The 23602-nt window shown below is 43.8% G+C and overlaps 1 protein-coding gene across 4 annotated transcripts in view; it reads left to right on the plus strand.

Annotated features, from left to right (window-relative positions):
• The window catches only part of HCCS (holocytochrome c synthase), a 128409-nt gene that overhangs the window by 75946 nt on the left and 28861 nt on the right, over positions 1-23602 (plus strand). For all 4 annotated transcript variants that reach the window (XR_014960604.1, XM_085601500.1, XM_085601499.1 and 1 more), the window contains exon 6: positions 1230-1316. Coding sequence is in view for 3 of the 4 variants with exons in the window: in XM_085601500.1 (XP_085457626.1) it covers positions 1230-1316 (87 nt within the window). In the remaining variant the exon portion in view is untranslated. The remainder of the gene's footprint in view (positions 1-1229; positions 1317-23602) is intronic.

Consider the following 23602-nt stretch of genomic DNA (forward strand, 5'->3'; position numbering starts at 1 on the left):
TTTCAGGCCAGAAGGAAAACTGATCCTTTTGTCCTGGGTTCTCTAGGTCTCTTGATAACACAGAGCTCTACCAAGCATCTCCTCTGATCATACGCCCTCATGCCATTCCATTGTAGGCACCTACAAATGAAATCAAAAACTTGCTGAAGAAGTACAAAAGTTGAACACCGGTTACGTTTTAAGATTAACAACCTTAACCCTAATTGGCTGCTACAGGAGAAGTTAATTTCCTGTTCCAGCCTAATCCTGAAACTATGTGAAAATTTGCTGCTCCTCATCCCTCTAGTGTAACTGTTCCTGTGTAATTGTGGCATGGGGAATCAAGTAGTGTCATAGGAACTGAGACCAGCTCCCGTTTTTGTTAATTAATGGAAATAAAAATGTGCTTTTCTCCATTAATCTAGGCACCTCCTCTGCATGACAACCAGCTATAATATTGGAAAATGGTACACAGTTTGAAAATATGGACCCTTACCATGTCAGATTTTTGCAAACACAAGGTCTCAGTAAAAGCTTCATCTAAGAACTGTGCTGTTGAGTTTGTTTTGGTATGGCTGCAGTCCTTTTCCCACACTGTTAATTAAGGTTTCCGCAGACCTTAACAGATGCCTTGTCACTCTTCTGACTGTCGGTTTTCTGTTTATCTCAGTGCTTTGTGCTGGCCAAAATTATAGCTCCTACGCTGAACATCAAAAGTCTGGTTATTTCTACCTCCCTTTATTGTAATATTTTCCTTTACTACTGTGAATAGACCAACATCTTGTCCGCAAAGTTCACATTTTAAGGAAAGAAAATAAATTTTATAGATAAAAACGTACATTAAACCATATACCCTTCAGAAGCACCATAACGACTGCAAGTAATTTTTCAGTTTTTTTACATTCAGCGGTGATTTGCAGTGTCAGTCTAAATGGTGTTGTGTTATTTCACTAATTTATATTTACACCCTTGAATATTATCCATCATCGGGCTGGGAACAGCCAGGTGATAGTGATCCTTCAAGCGTCATGGTAGCGCTGGAGAACTGTAGTTTTCTTTGTTGTCTTCCACATGTCACTGTCACTTATTCCGTTCGTTAATCTGTAAAAAAAAAAAAAACTCTCAATGGATATTCCTTTGACCAGACTTTTCCACCTGTCTGGGATCCCAGCCATGTGCATTTGGTTTTCTCCTGCCTAATAGTGTGTTTCAATTCTGAAGATTTTTTGAATTTTTTTATCTTCTATTAGGGAATGCCCATTGGGGCCCACATTGGTGCGATTTGGAGGTAAAGCAAAAGAATATTCACCACGGGCCAGAATTCGCTCTTGGTTGGGGTAAGCTTTACGTTATTAATTCTTAATTTATCTAAATGAAATTTTAAATGTCATTCAGGAACATACATAATTTAACTTAAAGGAGCAGCAGGAGCTTATTTAACAAATAATACCAATCTTCAATCCAGATTTATGACCCCCCCCCCTTCCTTTTATTTTTTTTATGTAATCTACAGGTAATTGAAAAGCTGCATGTATGACTTTACATGTATTTTATACAGTAAAGAAGTAAATTGAGAGAAAAGTTAAGCTCTGGAAACTGCCAGAGAATAGTCCAAAACTGTTGTGTGAAAAATAAATGGACTACAGTGGGATACATGTTCTTCATTATTTTCCGTTCGTTGGCGAATACATTTTGTACACTATTGTGTTTAAGTCTATCTCCCCCACCCAAAAGGAATTTTATTGAAATTTTTCCCTGAATTGGGCATACACAAAACAAAGGATAATGCAAAGAAAATACAAACTGATGCATAATTAGCATGAGCAGTCAGGTAAAAACAAGTGTACACAAAGCAAAAGCAAATCATACATGTGAGGTTACAGAAGTGGCAGGAGAGAATCGGTGAGGAAGAATTGTGATGAATTACATACATTGAGAGTACCAACGTTATGACATCGGTCTGAAGTAAAGCTCCAATTGTGATTTATACAAACAACGTATATAGCGTACTATGAGATCAGTCTACATTTGCATGAGAAAACATTTGGAGGCACTAGATGAGAACAGTGGCTCATAGTTCTTGGGGTATTGCGGGATCGTAGGAGAGAAGGATATGTGCGCACTGTGATAGAGGTACCGTACTTAAGAGGCTAATTGCGAATATTTGACTGACCAGCGGAAGAGGGAATGGTTTGTATATTGAGGATGAGACCTCATGGGGGTTTAATGTTGGTGAAATAGGGGGTTAAGTGTTCCCCATAAAGGTCTATGTTATGATTTCCAAGGGGTGTGTTGTAAGACGATGTTGGCACCTCTCAGATTTGTAATCTAGTTCAGCCATGACTTGAAGGTGGAGGACGCAGTGTTATTCCAATTGGAAAGTATGGACCAACATGCGGCTGTTAGTAGAATGTCTAGTAGTAGTGCATTATTGGAGGAACTTGGGTGAGGGTCAAGAAAGCCCATGGACTCTCGTTAAATTTGAAAGCCAAACTATTTTGAGAAAAATTTGAATACTTTGTCCCAAAACATATTGGTAGAGCTACAGTAAAAGATCAGGTGTGATAAGTCACCTGATTCTTTATTACAGTTCCAACAAATTGGGTCATTTTTGGGGCCAATTTTAATGATCCTTGAGGGGTCAAACATTCTATGTAGGAGCAAGAACTTAGTCTGGGAAAGTGCTGGTATAATTTTAGGAGAAACTACCGATTTCCTGTTGAAGTTCCAATTCTCTTGGGTAATTGAGTTCTATAGATCCCATTTTCCCTGCAGGCCTAGTTTAAGACTAGTGGAGGATGTTTGTAAGAGTTTTTAGTATCTTGATTCCTGGTTGCCATTGGCAATCCGCTTAGGAAGGAAGAGGTCTTGGGAAAGTGGTTTGGCATTTGATAAACAGTATTTAAATTTAAGGAAATCGTAACAGTCCAAATTTTCTAAGTTGAATTAGGTTTGGAGCTCATGAAGGACAGTGGGGTGTTTTTATGGCCTGTGACAAGAAGTGGAAACCTTTAGCGGACCAGGATTTCCAATAGAGGGGGGCGCCCTCGATCTTGAAAATTGTGTTGTTCCATAGAGATATCATGTTAGAGGACTTTATTGGAACATCCAGGTATCTGTCAAGAATTAGCAAGGCCAGTTTAGTGTTTTGAAAAATGTATTTGGCTGAGATGGAAGGTTTAATTTTAGTGGAAAGTAGCATGATGGGGTGGTAGTCCTCTAAGATCGCTCTTTCGACTAGTAAGCCAGTGTGGAGTGGAGTTTAGCAGTTGGGAGAACCACATGGAGCCCTGTTTTGCCAGGAAGGTGGTTTGGTAGGTTCCGAAATTAGTCCGGTTTGGTCAGATGGAGTTTGATTGATACTCTGCGTTGTTTGTTCTGCCAAATAAAATTGGATAAAAGTTTGTCTAGTCTGCGTTTGGAGTCATCTGAGAGGGAAAGTGGGAGCATGTATACAAGGTAATTTATTGTAGGTGTGATCATCATTTTTATGGTCTCGATGCAGCCCCACCAGGTAATTAATTTGGGGTTCCAGTTATCCAGAAGATTTTGTTCTTTCTGTAGGGTCTTATTTTCATTATGTTTTAGTGTATCCATTGATCTGATCCAAATTCTCTCCCAAAATATATTTTAGGTAGCCAGACCGGAGTCTCCTAGGAAGTCTTTAGAGCAGATGTTATTCAGGCTTTTGACTTAAGATGCATCTCTATTGAGGCTGTAGCCTGCAACCAAGGCATAATTATCAATAGTACTAACAAGTGCTTTAATTGACAGATAAGGTCCGATCCGCAAGCATTTTTATTTAATTATGATGTCATTTTAGTTAATACTGGCAATTAAATTGTTATTCTGGAATTTGTAGAGGAGCGGTTATAAGGTAAGGATGAACAAGGCGGGGGAAAGAGTACATCCCTGCCTAATATCCTACTCTAATTTAAACAATGGAGAAAGGACCTCTTGTGCTCACCCTAACACTGGGATTGCTGTGGAGTGCCATGACCATTTTAATGAAGTCTTTGCCAAGGTTGAATTTTGACAGGGTTTCTTTAAGAAAAACCCACAAGACTTTATTGAATGCCTTTCAGCATCTAGAGTGATGGCCACCATTTCAGAGGCCTAGTTTGGCTCTTGCAAGCGCATGGCATAGTAATCGGGTATTCTCATTAGACATTCGACCTTTCCTATACCTTCCTGAGCTCCACTGATCAGTTTAGGTAGCAGCGGTTCTAATGTTTGGATAAGCTATGGACATCTAAATTAATTAGGGATATAGGCCTATAGTTGTTTTTTTTAACTCTTTGCCATCATGGCTGATGACTACTAATTCTGTTGTACTTGTTCTATTGCAAAATATCTTAGAAGTGAGCTATTTGACAAATGGTAGTCTGCAAAATGTCTGGCCTCCGGGTTGTGTGAATCTTTGTTGTTAATTGCCCTAATGTGTTCCAGCACTCTCTTTTTTTAGCTGTTAGTGTAGTGCCCCCTACATATTGTAAATTGCACGGGCATTCTAACACGTAGATTACAAAGGTTGAACTACATGTCAAAAATTGGCTGATGGTTTTCACGTTCCAGGGAGTGTCATAGGTTTTCTTCATTAAGCTACTTCGACAAGCTTTGGAGTGGCCACATGGAAATAACCCTTGTAGGCTATGTTGGATACCTAGCTGTTTATTTGTGATGTCCCCTTTTACCAGAATGTCTTTGAGGCTTCTCCCTTTCCTGTATGTGACCATAGGGTTCCAGAGTAGCGTGCTACTCGCTGAAAAGAGCATCTGATAGAGATATCTAGCCTCAAATTCCTTAACTTAGAATATCCCCAGGCGTCAGACTAGATCCGGAAAACTCTTTCCCTAGCAGTACCTCTGCGCGCTGGGGGGCGGCGTCGCCCAGCTCCGTCCTGATGCGTCCACAGAAGTGACGTTAATGGAGCCATAGAAGTGTCCACCCTCGTCCCCCCCCCCCCCCAAGGCGCGCTGATTTCAGCTTTTTCTGCTTTTCCGCGTCCCAAGGCGGATCCGGGAGAAGCGGTTCCTCTGGCCTGTAGTGTTTTTCAGACCTTCTCGATGCCTTTCGCCTCTGGAACAGTGTGCTGATGCCTTGCGGCTTCAAGTCGTGTGAAACCTGTGCGCGGCTGATGCCGGCGACTGATCCTCACGAGATCTGTATGTGGTGCTTGGGTGAGCCCCATGACTCCGCGGAGTGCAACTCCTGCCGACAGCTGATGCCTAAGTCCCTGCGGGAATGACGGATGATGTTGATCTCTGCTCGATTGTCCCGGTCCGAATCTACGAAGTGCCGGCCTCCGTCTCCAGCAGAGGGGTCCAAGCGGCGCAGTTCTTCATCCCACGCTGAGGTTCCTGTTAGGGACAGGTCCCGAAGTTGTTCCCGCAGACGCCGCTCACCTGCCTCAGGTAAGCACCGGAAGAAGTCACAAAGTTGTCGACCTTGCGGAAGCGTGACGTCCGGGCCTGTTGTTCCGGGTCCTCACTGGACGCGGGCCCTCAGGGGTTGACCCTCGCCTACCCCCTATTTCCTGGTGAGGGGGCGACTCGGACCCAGATGGAGGCCTACTCCAGGGCCCTGCAGGCCATTTTTGGGTCACCCCCTCTCCCTAGCGCGCCTTCGGGCCCCACAATGGGGGTAAGGACTCAGGTCTGGGGTTCGCCGGCAGGTTCGCCCTCTGCGCCGACCGAGTGCCTTGACTCCGGTTCTGGAGTCGTTGCGACGTCGGGACACGGCCCGGAGGGGCATCCTATTCTGATATCTTGCCCTTCTGCAGCGTCTTTGAAAAAGCCCTGTGGGGCTCCCTGTGTCATCGCTGGATGCGGCTGCAGTGCGGAGCTCGACTTCGAGTCGATGTTGTTCCTCCCCACAGATTCCAGCCTTGGTAGAGGTCGAGTCTACGCCGTTTCGACATCTGTCAACGCTGGTTCCGTCCCTCGCTGTTCCTCTGTTGGTAGGGACGTGACCCCAGAGGGTTCTCGACCCCAGAGGGTTCTCAACCCCCAGGGTTGTTTCACTGCTCCATGGAGCAGGTGCCCATGTTGCTCTGGCCGGCTCTTTATTCTTCGGAGCCTGTCGTTTGGTGGACAGATTAGCATGCAGCCGCCCCCAACGATGACTTGCTGTCACTGCCTCGGATAGCCACGGAAGCTAGCGCAGCATTTGCAAGGGCGGTTTGCAGGTCTGCGGATATCTTGCAGATACAACCGCCCTCTGTCTCCCTGCCGTCGGATGCTTTGTTGGATCTTCTCCACCAGGGCACAGTGGACATTTGGCAGGGTCATTACATGATGTCCTTCTGGGAACTTGGGCCAGGCCCTCCTCGGGCGACCCCGTGGGTCGTGCTATTGCACATCGCCTGGCTCCAGATGACCCTGCCTGTTGGTCTCTCCATCCTAGGGCTCAAGGACTATTGTCCAGGCAGCACTCCCTTCCTATCCTTCCTCTCCTCCTCCGTTCCTTCCTCCCACTCCGGAGTCTAGGTGGTTGTAGTTGTGTTTCCGCAATATCTTTGCCTCCATCAGTTCAGGTCTTTGGTCACTGAACAAATCCTGCGTGTTTGCTAAGGCTACTTTTGCCCTTTAGGACTCAGTCAAGAAACTCCTTCCCTCTTTGCCGGAGGGCTCTCGTTCTGACCTGGATTGGCTTATTCGAGATGGTCGCGACATAGCACAGTTTTCCATCCCGTCGGCCATGGACACCACGGACTCCGTGGGTCGAGTTATGGCCAGGGCAGTTGCTCTGCGACGCCATGCGTGGCTACGCGATGGCTCTTTCCCCGAGAATGTTCTGGAGCGACTCGGGGATCTGCGTTTTGATGGGGTCAACCTGTTTGACGGACAAGCAGACTCTGCGCGGTCCAGCGCCTCATGTCTGGGTTCCCATGACTCCCATGGTTTTTAGTCCCCGGGGGGGGGGACTTTTGATTTTGTATGCAGTGTTGTCACTGCTTTTCTGGGTTCCTTTTCCCAGACAGGTTGTATCGCTGATCAGCTGTGTTTTTCCCTTCCTTTGGTACGGCTTGGTCAGCTGTTTATACATTTCTTTTTTATACCTCTGCCTATGAGCTTGTCTCAAGAGGTGACCCTTGTTTGTTATAGGGATGTGAGATACCCTATGTGGGGTATTCGTTAGCTATTGTATAGCTGCTCTTCCTTGCCCAGGAAGTTTCAGAGGCTCGTGAGGAGTCTTCTTCGTATGTTTCGGTCCCTCTAGGGACATTTCCTATGGGCCGTCTTCCTGCTGCAGTAGGACGCCCTCTGCTGAAAAGATCCACGGATTGGCGTGACCCTCTCCTGGTGCTTCAGTGTTGCAACCTACGGCTCTTCCGTGGCACTCTCCTGCGTCTGTGGACGCAGCCTGCTCCAGTGTATTGTTGGGTTTCTGCCATATCCGGCTCGCCCCAGGGGGTTTCACGTCCTCCGGCCTTATGGCTATTCTTTCAGCCTTCGTTATGCTCTGGCCACATTGGCGGTCTTCAGCGTGAGTATGCGTCCATGTGGGCGCATTGTTCCGTTCCGGAACGGTTTCTTTCTGTGTTCTAGGCGGACACCACATGTGGATTCACACTGGGTGTGTGCGCAGTCACGAGGTGCCCGTGGTATTCCTTGTGCCACTGTCTTGGCTGCATTCTCTCCCAGTGGTATTGTCTTCTTCCCTGGTGTTGGGAAGGGCTTGGGCTTTCGCATGGCTCACACCCTGTCTGGGGTTTGTCTATGGGCAGGGGAGTCTTCGCCAGACAGGTCTCTGCTGCGTGTTGACTTGTGCCCTTTGCTTTCCTCTGCCCTTTCCAGGCCGGGACTCAAGCCCTTCTGTTCATTGCCGCACATGGCTCAGTATTTCTACTCCTGGCCTCTGCTGTGATTTTCAGTGAACGTATTCTGCCTCCGGATGGTCTCTGGCGTCTTCCAGTCTCTGTGTGTGTGTGTGTATATATATATATATATATATATATATTCACTGAAAAAACCATAGGTTTCACACACGTTATAGTTAGGAATTAGCATTTAAAAAACCTTAGAAATTCAGTGAAAAAAACCATAGGTTTCACACATGTTATAGTTAGCTGGACATTTTACTCGTAAAAAACCAATGAAATTGCCCCGTTATAGTTAGTTCAGCTAACTATAACTCGCGCGCCCGCAATGCACTGCTGATGACGTCACATATTACATCACTCATGACATGGTCAGTGACATCACTCATGACATCACTGATGACATCTCAAATGACATCACTGATGACCTCACTGATGACATCATCCAGTGAATGTGTGTTTTTCTGAAAATTAAATATGTTTTATATATGTATATCTCAAGGTCGATGGAAGAATAAATGGGTATATAAGTGTCTAAATGGATGATTTGTTTTTAAAAAATTGATTGTGTAACTGACTGATTAAGTGTATCTCTCACTTTGTGTATAAGTGGCTGCATGGGTTGGTGAGTAGCTACATGGGTGTCTATATAGGTTAGTAGTTGGTTTTTTGAGTATCAGTCTGAGTGTCTGTATGGTTCGGTGGGGGGTATTACGTAGTGCATAGGTGCATGAATGAGTGACTCACTGTTTGTATGTGTTGAAGACAGCATGTGTGCAGGACTGTATGGGTGGATGAGTGTGTGTATGGGTGTGTTAGTGAGTGAATGACTGTCCCAATAGTGTCTTCAGGAGTAACTACATATGTTTTAAACTAGTATATGTGACTATTGGTGTATATATGTGAGTATATGTGAGAGGGACAGATTGAAAGAGTTCCTGTATGAATAAGTATGTGTTTCTATACGTGATTGTTTAAAAGACTAAGTATGTGTAAGTTTCCGTAGAAGTAAGTGTGGTGGTGTGTGTATAACTGTATATGCAGGTGAATGTATGTTTGATTCTTTATTAGCATGAGTGACTATGTGTGTGAGTAACTCTATGGATGAGTGGCATTATGTAACAGGATGTATAGGTGTATGAGTACATATGATGAGTGAGTACATGTATGAGTGACTGTATAGGACTGTTGGTGAATGAGTGGATGTGTATGTTGATCTTAGAATTACTGAAGAGGTTGTTGTAACTGGTATTGGTATGTCCATTGTTTTGAAAATTTTAGTCTCTATTTTTGAATGTGTGTATCAAAGCTTATATTAAGGTGAGAGGAGGTCTGCCACTCTATCACAAGGATGATGTCATCAGTGATGTCATCAGTGATGTCATTTGAGATGTCATCAGTGATGTCATGAGTGATGTCACTGACCATGTCATGAGTGATGTAATATGTGACGTCATCAGCAGTGCATTGCGGGCGCGCGAGTTATAGTTAGCTGAACTAACTATAACGGGGCAATTTCATTGGTTTTTTACGAGTAAAATGTCCAGCTAACTATAACATGTGTGAAACCTATGGTTTTTTCACTGAATTTCTAAGGTTTTTTAAATGCTAATTCCTAACTATAACGTGTGTGAAACCTATGGTTTTTTCAGTGAATTTGCAAGGTTTTTTAAATGCTAATTCCTTACTATAACGTGTGTGTAACCCATGGTTTTTTCAGTGAATTTGCAAGGTTTTTTAAATGCTAATTTTTTTTTTTATTCTTCATTTTTTTCAAACATATTTTTAATTTAATTTTCTTTCATTTTATAAAGACTATGCTTAAATTTTTAAAATCCTTAAATATTTTTTTTTAATATATTTTTTAAAATAAACATGTAAAATTTATTACCAGATTTTTTTTTTTTTTATTTTTTTTTTTTTTAGTACGCGTACCGTAAGCTCACGGTAAGCGTACGGTTTACGCAACGTCCGTAATCTATCTACGCTGCTTGCGTATAGTTACGCAATTTGCGTAACCGCGCGTACTGCGCGTGGGACGCGTGCGCGCTTACGCCACACGCGCACGTTACGCGGAAGTGCCGGGGAGTGACTGTTATGCGCATGCGCGGAAGCGCGTGTCTTTTTTACGCGCACGCGTACTTTTTGCCGTAAGCGTACCGTAAGCGTACCGTAAGCGTACGGTAGGTCATGTGATCATGAAACACAACTTTTGATTGGTTGAAACTACTTTCAGTTCTAGAACTCTCCTACACCACACCCATTCCCCTCATTTCTGCTTGTGATCCCTTGGGAGAAGGAGCTGGTTTGTCTTTGGGATACGATGGCAGAACAGCAGAGCTCTTCTGAGAGTGAGGCTAGCACCAGCAGCACTGTCTTGAGGCAGAGAGCGAGGAAAGTAAAGCCTTCTTATGTTTGGGATTATTTTACTTTTCCAGAAGGCCAGCAAAAGGTGAATGCACCCTTAGTTACTTGCAAGCTGTGTAAGCGTGTACTTTCTAGAGGTAATCCTAACAGGAAGTATTCCTTTGGGAATCACACCATGAAGAGACACCTCCAGGATGTACACAGAAGGACACATGGTCATCTTTTTGGAGGTAACTCTTCAGAAAGACGAGCCAGTACATCCACAGCAGCTCAGCCTGGACCATCACCTGCAGGGCTTACTCCTTCTTCTGCAGGTCAGGTGAGCCCTTCATCTGTGGGGGGAGAATCTCCTTTTGCTGGCCCTCTGGAAATGAACCTTTGATTTCGGAAGGTTGATATTCATTGCACATTTTGTAAAGGTCTAATTTGTCATAGGGAGACCAGTGTTTCCCTAGTGAACAACAAAATAGATCAGCACATTTGTAGCTTTGAATGATTTTCCCATGCTTCCTTTCCTCTGTCCCTGCATGAACACAACGGTTCTTTTAAGAGCCAACCTTATCTTCCATCTTTTTTTTACTTGTTTTTAAAAACTTTTTTTTTTTTTTTTTTACCGTACGCGTACGGTAAGCGTACCTTTTTTTTATTTTTTAAAAAAAAACACTAAAAATCATTTATCACATTATAAAGTCCTTGAGAGACTACAATTTTTATTATTGACTTACCATACTCACTCAAAAAAATATTTATTCATTTGTTTTTTTAAAAAATATCCTTTATCAAATTGGACATAACTCTTCTCTGAAACATTTTTCTACGTATCTCTTTAAATGCTGTTTTTCTGTTTATGTTAAACTTTTCAATTGCAGAAGGTATATTTGCATTAACTAAATTCTCAATTTTTGCTGTTCTCTGTTTTGTTACATTTTTCCGAGAACAGACATTTTGTACATTTTTCTTTGTTTTAAATATTTTGTTTAGGAATTGTTTTTTTTGCTTACCAGAAGATTTTTTCTTTTTCCCAACATCAGCATCTTCTACTAACTTTGGTCCTCCAGTTGTCTTCAAATATTGTTTTTTTTTTAGCGTTTTTTGAACTCGAGATTTTGTAGGCATCTTAAATTTTGTTCACTGTTCTTCAGCAATACCTGAAAAAAACTAAAAAAAAAATCTGTTATTGTATTTAAATATATTACTACATTTCTTTTCACAATAGTCACAAAACGAAATTTCTTTGCCAATTTGAATGCACACAAACTGCTCTTTTTTTTTTGGGCAAGTGAAAATCTCTTTTACAAACTGTCACATTATGAAACCACTTTTCAGATTTTTTAAAAAGCCCATGTCCACAGTGCTACACTCCACCAAGGGCAACCAGCCTTAGTGATGCTGAATGTATTTGCATTACAGACTTAAACCTGAAAACCCCACTGGCTTGTAAATACTGTGCATGACTATACACGGCAAGGACATGGGTGTGTGCTAAGCCTCTGCTTCTTCCCCCAATAATTCGCTCCCCCTTTCCATCTAATGCAACTGTGAAATCACCAGAGCAAGACGCAATAAATCTCTGCCTATAATTCTTCTATGCACACAGAGTCATGTTTTCACATTAGTCCCAAAACGAAATTTCTTTGCCATTTTGAAAGCACACTTACTGCTCTTTTTTTTTCGGGCCAAGTGAAAATCTCTTTTTACAATTTGAAATCACTTTTACAGACTGACACATTATAAAACCACTTTTTTTGATTTATTTAAATGCACATGTCCAAGCTGTTTTTTCAGACCACCACCATGTGTATTCTCTGTGACTGCCTACACTCCAGCAAGGGCAACCAGCCTTAGTGATGCTGAATGTATTTGCATTACAGACTTAAACCTGAAAACCCCACTGGCTTGTAAATACTGTGCATGACTATACACGGCAAGGACATGGGTGTGTGCTAAGCCTCTGCTTCTTCCCCCAAAAATTCGCTCCCCCTTTCCATCTAATGCAACTGTGAAATCACCAGAGCAAGACGCAATAAATCTCTGCCTATAATTCTTCTATGCACACAGAGTCATGTTTTCACATTAGTGCCAAAACGAAATTTCTTTGCCAATTTGAAAGCACACTTACTGCTCTTTTTTTTTCGGGCCAAGTGAAAATCTCTTTTTACAATTTGAAATCACTTTTACAGACTGACACATTATGAAACCACTATTTTTGATTTATTTAATTGCACGTGTCCAAGCTGGTTTTTTTTCAGACCACCACCATGTGCATTCTCTGTGACTGCCTACACTCCAGCAAGGGCAACCAGCCTTAGTGATGCTGAATGTATTTGCATTACAGACTTAAACCTGAAAACCCCACTGGCTTGTAAATACTGTGCATGACTATACACGGCAAGGACATGGGTGTGTGCTAAGCCTCTGCTTCTTCCCCCAATAATTCGCTCCCCCTTTCCATCTAATGCAACTGTGAAATCACCAGAGCAAGACGCAATAAATCTCTGCCTATAATTCTTCTATGCACACAGAGTCATGTTTTCACATTAGTCCCACAACGAAATTTCTTTGCCAATTTGAAAGCACACTTACTGCTCTTTTTTTTTTCGGGCCAAGTGAAAATCTCTTTTTACAATTTGAAATCACTTTTACAGACTGACACATTATGAAACCACTATTTTTGATTTATTTAATTGCACGTGTCCAAGCTGTTTTTTTTTCAGACCACCACCATGTGCATTCTCTGTGACTGCCTACACTCCACCAAGGGCAACCAGCCTTAGTGATGCTGAATGTATTTGCATTACAGACTTAAACCTGAAAACCCCACTCGCTTGTAAATACTGTGCATGACTATACACGGCAAGGACATGGGTGTGTGCTAAGCCTCTGCTTCTTCCCCCAAAAATTCGCTCCCCCTTTCCATCTAATGCAACTGTGAAATCACCAGAGCAAGACGCAATAAATCTCTGCCTATAATTCTTCTATGCACACAGAGTCATGTTTTCACATTAGTGCCAAAACGAAATTTCTTTGCCAATTTGAAAGCACACTTACTGCTCTTTTTTTTTTTCGGGGCAAGTGTAAATCACTTTTACACACTGACACATTATGAAACCACCATGTGTAACTACAACAAAAACAATTCCCATTTCTATTATTCATTTCTTAAGTTACCACATACATCCCCTCTCAAACTGTAAACTCACCTTTAAAATTAGTTAGTTGTGAAAGAAATGTGACACTCAAACAGCAGATTATCAGAGCCAGGATCTCTGTTCTGTTCACCTCTCTCCTCTCAGCAGAACCAGATAATGGCAAACTTTCCCTCTATTTTTCCACACATATACATGTAAGTTTCAAATCTCAGTGCTTCCCCCTTTTTTTCACATGTATTCACACATTTCTATTGGTTGAAAACCAACCCTTTTCCAAAAGTACCCTGCCCCCAACTTGACTTCTGCCTAGTACCCTTCCCCCAACTTGACTTCTGCCTGCTACCATAGCAACAGCTCATGGCACACTGCTGTGTGCAGTTAGGTCAGAAGTTCGACACACAATGTTTCAATTCCACAGAGCAAGAGTGCTTGACTTTTCAAACCTTACAGCAAATCCATAGTACTGTTCTTTGGTTACACATTTTTTTGTACCAATACAAAACATGCTTCTATTAATTTTCACATACAGCCTAGTTTTTATTCTAGAATGGTATGAAACAGCCAATCAGTTCTTTTTGTTTTAAAAAAATATGTATGCCTCCATTTCCAAACTGTCTTTCTTTTCTTATTGCCATTCTACTGAAAGACACCTCCTGAGTGCATCCAGTTCTCCTTTGAAGATGTTCACAGTGTGGATTGTAGGGCACAGCTATGTCTTCTGGAGTGAAAAGTTTGCAGAGAAAACAGATATGGTGAGAGACCTTGCTTTGCCAAATGTAGACATTAAATGGATTGGTCAGAGAGGGTTAAAGTGGCACCAATTGATGCCATTGGTGAAATCCTTCATTCAAATCCAACACCCTGACCTCATAATAGTGCACTGTGGTGGCAATGACCTAGGCACTTTGACTGGGGTAGGTCTGGAAATGCTTATGAAGGACACCTTTGCACAACTGTTTACACTTTTCCCTAAAACTGCCTTTGTGTTTTCCAACATATGCCAAAGGCAAAAATGGAACTGGTCCAATCATTTCTGTCCACAGATTGACAAAGCAAGAAAGCACGTCAACAAATCTGTTTCTGCTTTCCTCCGTGACTATGGTATGGGTGCCATTTACCACAACAACTTGCGTTATGACATGCAAGACATTTATAGAGGAGATGGTGTGCACTTCAATGATGAAGGGAACAGAGTCTTCCTCTTGAACCTTAGACTCTGCATCGGTACTTACTTGTAGGTACCACTAAAAAAATGACTTCATAAACACAACAGCTCTTTTTAGAGCTCCCTAATTTCTAAACTCTTAAATCTGCTTTTCATTTATCTATTTTTTTTTTTTTTTACCGTACGCTTACCGTAAGCTTACCGTACGCGTACCCCGTGATTTTTTTTTAAATCAATAAATGTTTTTTTTGTACTTTTCTGTCCTTCTTTGACCCCCTTACAAATGTTAGGGGGTCTGTAACTCTCCTCATTGCCCCCTTTCCTTGTTTTCACTCTTTTTTTTCAGAGTGAAATACACAAAATGGCGGCCGCCGCTTCCTGGTTTCGACCGATTCGAATGTTTACTAAGATCTAACAGCCAATCAGAATCGCGCTCGCGCACGCCGCCGTACGCTTACCGTAAGCGTACGGTAAGCGTACCGTAAGCGGGCTCAGATATATATATTGATTTAAAGGCTATTTTCTCAGAATCTACTGAACAGATTTACACCAAACCTACAAAAGGCACTTCCTTGACCTGAGGACTACCTCTCTGCCAAATTTCTAGTAATTCTGTTCAGCCGTTCGGGCTGTAGCCCTGTCTAAAGGTCCTATGGAAAAATGCATGGGAAAAACGCGTTTTGGGACCCCCCTTTTATCTCAGCCCCCGCTTGACGAATCCCCCCGAGACTTTCAGGGTAGGAGCGGAGCGTAGCGCCCCACCTATTTTGAGAAATTCGCGAGGATTCGTCGACCGGCGCCAAAGTTATTCAAAATAGAATGTTGAGGTTTTCCTATGGAAACGTGGTCCTAACTATAACTACCTACTGGCGACCGCCAGTAGGTAATATATATATATATATATATATATATATATATATATATATATATATATATATATATATATATATATATGCTTTTTCTGACGCTCTATGTCTTGGTATTACAGACTTCTTCTTCTTCATTAATGTGGCAGGGACATCTGCCCTTGACATGTCATTCTCTGGCATATGCTGTTGTGCATGCCCAATTTGTATGTTCTGACTCTGTCCTACTGTTTGGTCCCTTCTCTGGGACTTTGGGGCAGATTTACAAGCCCCTTGCACCACTTTTGCGTCACTTTTCCCATGTTAAAAGTGACGCAAAAGTGGCGCAAGCGGCTTGTAAATCCGCCCCTTTGTCTCTTGCGGATCCTGGGATCCTGTACTCAGTTAACTTCTTTTTTGCAGAAGTTTATGGAATTTCTGTGATTATGCACTGACCATTCTGGTTCAGTGATTTTGTTTCGTCCCTGTCTGGACGAACGTGGGCTCGTACCGTCCTCTGGCGGATTGTGATACCTTTGCTTCCCTTGCTCATGCTTCCACCTTGAGCTTCATGGGTCTGGTGTCAGCCACGCTGATATTGCTGTCCCCACCTTGTTTTAGTTAATGTTATTGATGGATTCATTCCCTTGGGAAATTGGTGGCTTTCAGTCGCAGACCCTCCTCTAATGGGGTATAGCTTTGGTATCTATTCTAAGTTCAGGAATTTGGGGCTAAATGTCTCTATCAGATAAACTAGTTACTTACCTTCGGTAACAATGTATCTGGTAGAGGCACAGGCTAGCTGCAGATTCCTTAACGCCCGCCCATCCTCCCCGTTCTGCGAGGACCTTTCCAGGTTGGGTTTTACCCACCTGCCTCCTTACAGGTGGCCTTGGTCTTCCTGTGGGGTGCTCGGGTTCCCCTCCCTTCGGGGCAGGATATATCATTCTGTTTTAGCACATTGGCTCTCCACCCATTCTCGTTCTTGGGTGGCTAGGTTATGTGCCCTTCCATGCTCTTCCACCCTGGTTCTTCCGGAGTGGGGATTCTTATGTTATTTTACCCTCCCTCCTCCCTTGTCTATTTCTTCCCCGTTACTTTGGGGTCTCCTTGTCTGTGATGCACTTTATTAGGTTGGGGATATATTTTACTGTGCAACAGTCCATAGGTCATTATGGGGGGTGTGGGGCACATTCTCTGTTGTTGCTCACTTGTGGTCACTTACCTTCAGCCATTTTGTTCCAGTCTTGTCCCTTTCAGTTACGTCCTGCAATTACTAACTCTTTCATGCAGTTCCATCCTGTGGTTGCAACTGTACTTCGTTTGTCATGCTCATTAATTTCCAATGACGTTGCCTCTTAGGGCGAGAAGGTTTTTAGGGGCCGATACTCGGTTTGCTTCCTTCAGTCCCTTCCAGTATTACATACTCTTTTAACATGGTGATGGTTCTCCTCATTTTATGATTTTTTTGTCATTATTGTTTCACAGATTTTTGATCTTTTTAGGCACACTGTTCTCATACTCTTGCAGTTCTTGTAGTGGCTCCGCGTTGTGGCGCAGTAAAGTTTCACAGTAGAAAACTGACGTCCGTATGCCGGAGGGACTTGTATAGCTCCATTGATGTCACTTCCGTGGACGACGTCAGGACGGAGCCGGGCGATGCCGTTCCCCGATAAGCAGAGGTACTGCTGGGGAAAGAGTTTTCCGGATCCAGTCTGACTCCTGGGGATATTCTAAGTTAAGGAATCTGCGGCTAGACTGTCTCTACCAGATACATTGTTATCAAAGGTAAGTAACTCGTTATTTAACACCCCATCACGTGTAACGAGCTATATAAATGCAAACCTTTTTCCCTCTTGTATCCCTGCGCTATCCTTCTGAATCCAAATAACTGACTAACCTATCCACCACTCCAATTACTTTCATATTTCACTATACTAACTCGACACTAATCCTTTCATGGGTTCCAGAGTAGCGTGCTACTCACTGAAAAAGCACTTCGATGCCTCGTCAGGGGTAGTAAGTGCTAGATAAATGCAATCACAATACAATAGGACGTCTCTGTAAACTGCGTCCTATAACGGGATCGCTCGCTAGAATATTCCAGTTGTGTGTCAGTATTTTAGAGATTTTCTGGGATTCGATGTTGTATGTGAGAATTGTTCTTGTGGTGTTTTCTCTTCTACTGTCTCTAGTTTTTCTTTTAGGGTTTGGTCTCTAGTGATCCCACTCATTTTATCTATGGCCCTTCTAAAACCCATATTGGGTAGCCTCGTTCTCTAAACCTTTCAACCATATTGGTTTGTTCAGCAATGAAATATTCTTGTGTACTGCAGTTTCTCTTTGCTCTCAGCAGTTCGCCATAGGGAATACTCCATTTCAGGGTGTCCAGGTGACTACTGAGAGCATGCAGAAGACTGTTACCTGCTGTCGTTTTTCTGTGTAATTTGGTGTGTTACTTTTTGTTATCTAACTCCACTTGGACATCTAGGAACTTGATCGATTGCCTACTCCTGGCGCGAGTTTCAAATTCTACTCATTCCTATTCAGATTTTCAATGAGTCTTTCAGCACTAGCTTCGCTCCCTTTCCATATGACAAACAGATCATCTATATAGCGGAGCCACGTGCAGTGCAGTGCAGTCTCGAGTCTTTCTGAATTTCCTCCTCCCAAGCTCCTAGGAACAGATTCGCAAAACTTGGGGCGAAACATTTTCCCATCGCTGCTCCCAGAATTTGTTTGTACAGGTTACCATTGAACATAAACATATCATTGTACAAGCAAAATGTCATCTTTTCCAACATGTTCCAGGTAACAGATTCCCCTGTTTTCAAGAAAATGTTGACCGGAATTTATTGCCCAAAGTGTGGTCAATGATAGAATATGAGTTCACATCCATGGTGATTAGAAGAAAATCTTGTTACCATTCAATAACCTTAATTTTCCTCAAAAAATCTTTGGTGTCTTTTATGTATGATGGGAGAGCCATAACGTACTGTTGAAGGAAATGATCTACATACTGTGAAAAAATTTCTGATGCGCTTCCTATCGAGGAAACTATAGGTCTCCCTGGTGGTGAAATTAGGTCTTTGTGGATTTTGGGGAGGAGATGAAAGATGGGTAATTTTGGGTGACCTCATTTTAGATAGCAGTATTCTTCCCACTGTAGAATGTTGCTGTCTTTCCAACCATTCAACACACCCCATATACATATGATGCTTTCATTATATTCATGCATATTGATTTGTACATAGTATTTGGTGTCCTCCAATTGTCTGAACACCTCTTTTGTGTACAACTTCCTATCCCACAGCACAATGTTATCATCCTTATCTGCTGGGCATATTATATTGTTATCCTCCGCTAATATTTAATTACTCTTTTCTGTGCAGCTGCAAGATTGTGTTGTATGTTTTTCCTCCTTTTCTGTTGTCGGAATTTCATGAAAAGTATCGGTTATCATGTGACATATTTGGGAAGAAAGTTGAATTTGGTTTGAACTTAGTTGATGCTTGTGTTTCCTTGATTACATCCAGGGACCTTGCTACAGAATTGTGTTCTAGACCAGTTTCTGTAAGTAGTTCTTACAAAGTCCGGAGGGTGTCTACATCCCTTACTCTTAAAGACGACCTTACTCTAGTATCAGTATCATTGTTGGTTGTAGGTAAGGACTGCATATATAGATTTTATATTGACTTAACCAAAGGTTACGGTATCGTTATAGTTTGGAAATAGAATTAAAAAAATTCACAGAAAAAAACAAAGGTTACAGAGGCATTATAGTTTGGCTCAGACTTCACTTGTATTGTACCAGTGAAGTTCAGCAGTTATAGTTTCCTGAGCTAACTGTAACATAAGCCCCAGCAATGCACTGCTTATGACCCATCATGTTGCATCACTCATGACATGGTCAGTGACATCACTGATGACATCAAGTATGTGTAAGTGTTTTTAAGAGTTTATTGGTGTTAAGCATATATACTAGTGTACTACAAAACTTAAATTAGTATACTAGGTGCACTACTATGGATTGATACTATTTTTGACATATATTATGTGAGTGGCTGTTACTATATGTATCCTTGTGTGTATGGGTGTGTGAGTAGCTGTATGGGTGAGTGGGATGGTGTGTGAGTGGCTGTATTGGTGAGTGAATGGGTGTGTCAGTAGCTGTATGGGTGAGTTAGGGACTGTTTCATTGGGTGTCTGGTTAAGTGAGTCGGTGTGGGAGTGACTATATTGGAAAGTGTGTGAATGGGTGAGTGAGCGGATGTGTGAGTGTATGTAATGTAATGTAAAAGAAATTTGTAAAGCGCGACGTTCACCATGTATGGATCTGTGAATGTGTGAGTGGTGAGAGTGCTTATATGGGTGAATGAGCGGATGTGTTGAGAGACTGCATGGGTGAGTGAAAGGGTGTGTGAGTGACTGGGAGAATAATTGGGTGTGAGAGTTGCTGTATGGGTGAGTGGCTGATTGTGTCAGTAGCTGTATGGGTGAGTGAATGGTTGTGAGTGACTGTACAAGTGAATGAATGGGTACATGAGTGGCACTATGGAGAAGTGAATGGGTGTGTGAGTACTGGTATGGGTCTGTAAAGGGGTATGTGAGCGGCTGTGGATTGTAAATGGGCATTTGAGTGGTTGTATGGGTGTGTGAGTGGTTCTGTGGATGATGTCATCAGTAATGTCCCTGACCATGTCATGGGTGATGTAAAATGTGAAGTCATATACATTGCATTGCGCGGGCATATGTTTTAGTTAGCTCCGGTAACTATAACTGCTGAATTTCACTGGTTTTGTACAAGCCTACCTATAACGTCCCTGTAACCTCTGTTTTTTTTAAGTGAATTTCCATGGTTTTTTTAACTAGTCATGATTGCAGAGTGGTAGAGAAAGGGGGCGGGGCTCCGACCAGCTCTCCGGAATCCTGCTATGTCGTACTTACTGGAGGTAATGATAGTGCTTCTGAGCTCCGAAGAATCCTCCGCATTCATAAGGACTTCATCCCCCCCCCCCCGAAACCCCCCCCCCCCCGAACCAGAAGTGTGCCAGGAGACGCATTTGCACAGTGGTGGAGAAAGGGGGCGTGGCCTCCGAAGACCTCTCAGCAATCGCGTTGTGTGGGACCTAGTGGAGGTAGCAGGAGGGCTTGTTGGCCCCGAAGTACCCTTGGCGTCCCAGGGAACTTCATCCCCCAACCAGCAGTGCACCAAGAGGCGCGTTTGGAGAGTAGTGGAGATAGGGACTTGCCGGTCCTTTTTTATTTAAAAAATAAATAAATAGATTTCGGCCCTGGGGTCTAAATACCCCGGGGCCCGGCCTCAGTTGTGGGTGCCCTGCTCCCAGACAGGGAACCCACTCGTCACTGAAGGGGACTGTAGAGGGAGCCTGAAGGCCCACGCGGCCCGTGCCTGCTCCCCACCTCATGCGTGAGCCGGCATCGCTTTTACACATAGAGAGCTGCTAACCTGCAGGGGGGCTGAGCAGAGCGAACCCAGACTTTCACCTAGATAACACCAGAGCAGAAGATTTAAACAGAGTTAACAATTGGTGGCTGGGGGAGGTACAGAAAGAGTCCGCAGGAGATGTGCCCTGCGTAGAGACAGCACAATGTCAAGAACAGCAGGCTGAATGGAGATCTTTTTATTAAGCGCCAAGCTGAAAGTCAAAAACAACTCTAAGTCAAATACCAAACTTGCGCTCTAAGATCAGGGACAGAGTTCGATTTCACAATGTTTTTCAGGCTGGAGCCCCCAAGTACAACATGCACCACGACACCATCTTCGGGTTAGACAAGAAAGTATGGCTAGAGTCTTCACACCATTGATGGCAATAATTAAAGACTGTCAGAGGGCAGAAAATCAAACTCCAAGATCGCATTCTGAGATCAGGGGTAGAGTTTGTTTTCACTAAGCTAATCAGGCCGTAATTTCTATGTGCTACATGCTCCGTGATACCATCTTAGGGACGGGCATGGCAGTATGGAGAGTTTTTTTCTGTGCTTTGGCGTCGATGAGACGAGGAGATGTGTCAGCGGGAAGAATGTGCAAAGCAGCGCCACAGAAAGAACGGTAAAAGTGGCTACCTGGGTTGAGATCTTGCTTCCATCCCAGTTAAGCTCTCTCTGTCGTGATGTTGAGGTGAGTAGTTAGGCAGTGGCCTTTTTGTTGTGAAGATTGTGATCTTGCCAGCCGTGTGGCTCCCCGTCCCTGGGCCGATTTCAGCCTCTGGAACCCCATCCCCAGGGCCCGGGCATTTTTGTGTAAAGAAAGAATAAATAAATGTGTAAATATTTGTGTGTGTATGTGTATATATATATGTGTGTGTGTGTATGTATGTGTGTATATATATATATATGTGTGTGTGTATATATATATATATATATATATATATATATATATTCACTGATGTCATTTGAGATGTCATCAGTGATGTCACTGACCAGGTCATGAGTGATGTAATATGTGACGTCATCAGCAGTGCATTGTGGGGGCGCGAGTTATAGTTAGCTGAACTCACTATAACTGGGGAATTTCTATGGTTTTGTACGAGTGAAATGTCCAACTAACTATAACTTTCCCTAAAACCTATGGTTTTTTCAGTGAATTTCAAATGTTTTTTAAATGCTAATTTCGAACTATAACGTGCCTAAAACCTATGGTTTTTTCAGTGAATTTCAAAGGTTTTTTAAATGCTAGTTTCTAACTATGCCTACAGAGGTAGGACATGTGATGAAAGAAGAAACAACGCACAGAAAGAAAAAAAAGAAATGCAGAAAGAAGCAACAGAAGTCCACGAAGAAAAGTGCAGGAAGAAGAAGAGATGTGTACTGGTGGTAACTGACTAACCAGGCCCAGAGACAGTGCTATGCTGAAAAACACTTGGAATACAGTGAAACCACCTGCATACACTAGGGAACACTAGGCGTTGGGGTACCCCTGTGATTAGCATGACCTCCTCTGTAAGACCCTAGTACATAATAGGGCAGGGGGATTAAAACTACCACGTTTGCACACTGGTGAAGGGAGGTGGGGCCTGAGGTGACGTGTGCAAACACGCCCTGTGGCCATTTTAAATTGGGGGATAAAGTCCCCTTGAATCCTGAGGGTCCCTGGGGTCCATCTAGCCCACCAGGTACCTCCAGTAAGCGCCACAGATCTAAGTTGCAGAGAGGTGTAAAAAGGGACGTGACCTGGACCGCCTCTCTGCAACGCAGCCCTGTGGCGCTTACTGGAGGTACCTGGTGGGCTAGTTGGCCCCCAGGGACCCTCAGTATAGAAGAGGAATTAATTTCCCAATTTAAAACGCGCCACAGGGCGCGTTTGCAGAGTGTTTCTGGGAGGAAGTGGGGCCTCTGGCATGATCGCGTTTTTTTGTTGGAAGGGGTGCTGTGTGGCCCCCCCCTTCTTTCCCCTTTTTTTGGGCCCTGGGGACCCCATCCCCCAGGTCTTGATCCCTTTAAAAAAAAAAAAATTAACTGGAAGGGTGCCGCACGGGCCCCCCTCCCGTGGCCAATTCCGGCCCCGTGGACCCCATCCCCCGGGGCATGGCCAAACATTGTTTTTTATAGGAAGGGGGGGTCTGCATAGCCCCCTCTCCTAAGGCATCTATTGGCCCCGGGACCCCATCCCTCGGGGCCTGCCTTTCTTTTTTCTTTTTTTGAGGGGGAGGGGGGCTGCGTGGCCCTCCCCCCACCCGGACCACTTCTGCCCCCGGGGCAAGCCATCCCCCGGGGCCGGCCTTTGCATTTTTTTTTTTTTATTTTTTTTTATTTTTATAATGGGGAGGGGGCCGCGTGGCCCCCCTCCCGGGCCACTTCTGGCCCCGGGGACCCCATCCCCCGGGGCCTGGCCTCTCGTTGGGGACCGTGGGGGAGCCCCAATGCCCCCATGGTCCCTGCTGGCTCCCCGCGTCCTGCACGACATTGCTTTTCCACATGGGGAGCTGTTGACATGCAGCTCCCCGTGTGGAAAAGCAATCTGGTTTAGGTTTTGGAAGAGAGAGCAGGTTTCCTTCTCTCTTCCAAAATTCAAACCAGTGTTGGCTATGACCGGGCGGAAGCCGCGAGTCTCCCGCCCTGTCATAGCAACAGCAGTGTCCCGGGGTTGGCACCCCGGGACACTGCAGGAGCTGGCCCTGGGGGGTGGCGGTACCCAGGGCCATCACAGGCTCCAGGAGGGGGGCCGCGCGGCCCCCCCTCCCAATTTCTACACAGCCCCGGAGAGGTGGTGGTCCTCGAGGGTCCTTAACTGACCCCCAAATTTACATATTGG

This window comes from Triturus cristatus, chromosome 4_2 (genome assembly GCF_964204655.1).
Source record: "Triturus cristatus chromosome 4_2, aTriCri1.1, whole genome shotgun sequence".
NCBI classification, from domain to species: Eukaryota; Metazoa; Chordata; class Amphibia; order Caudata; family Salamandridae; genus Triturus; species Triturus cristatus.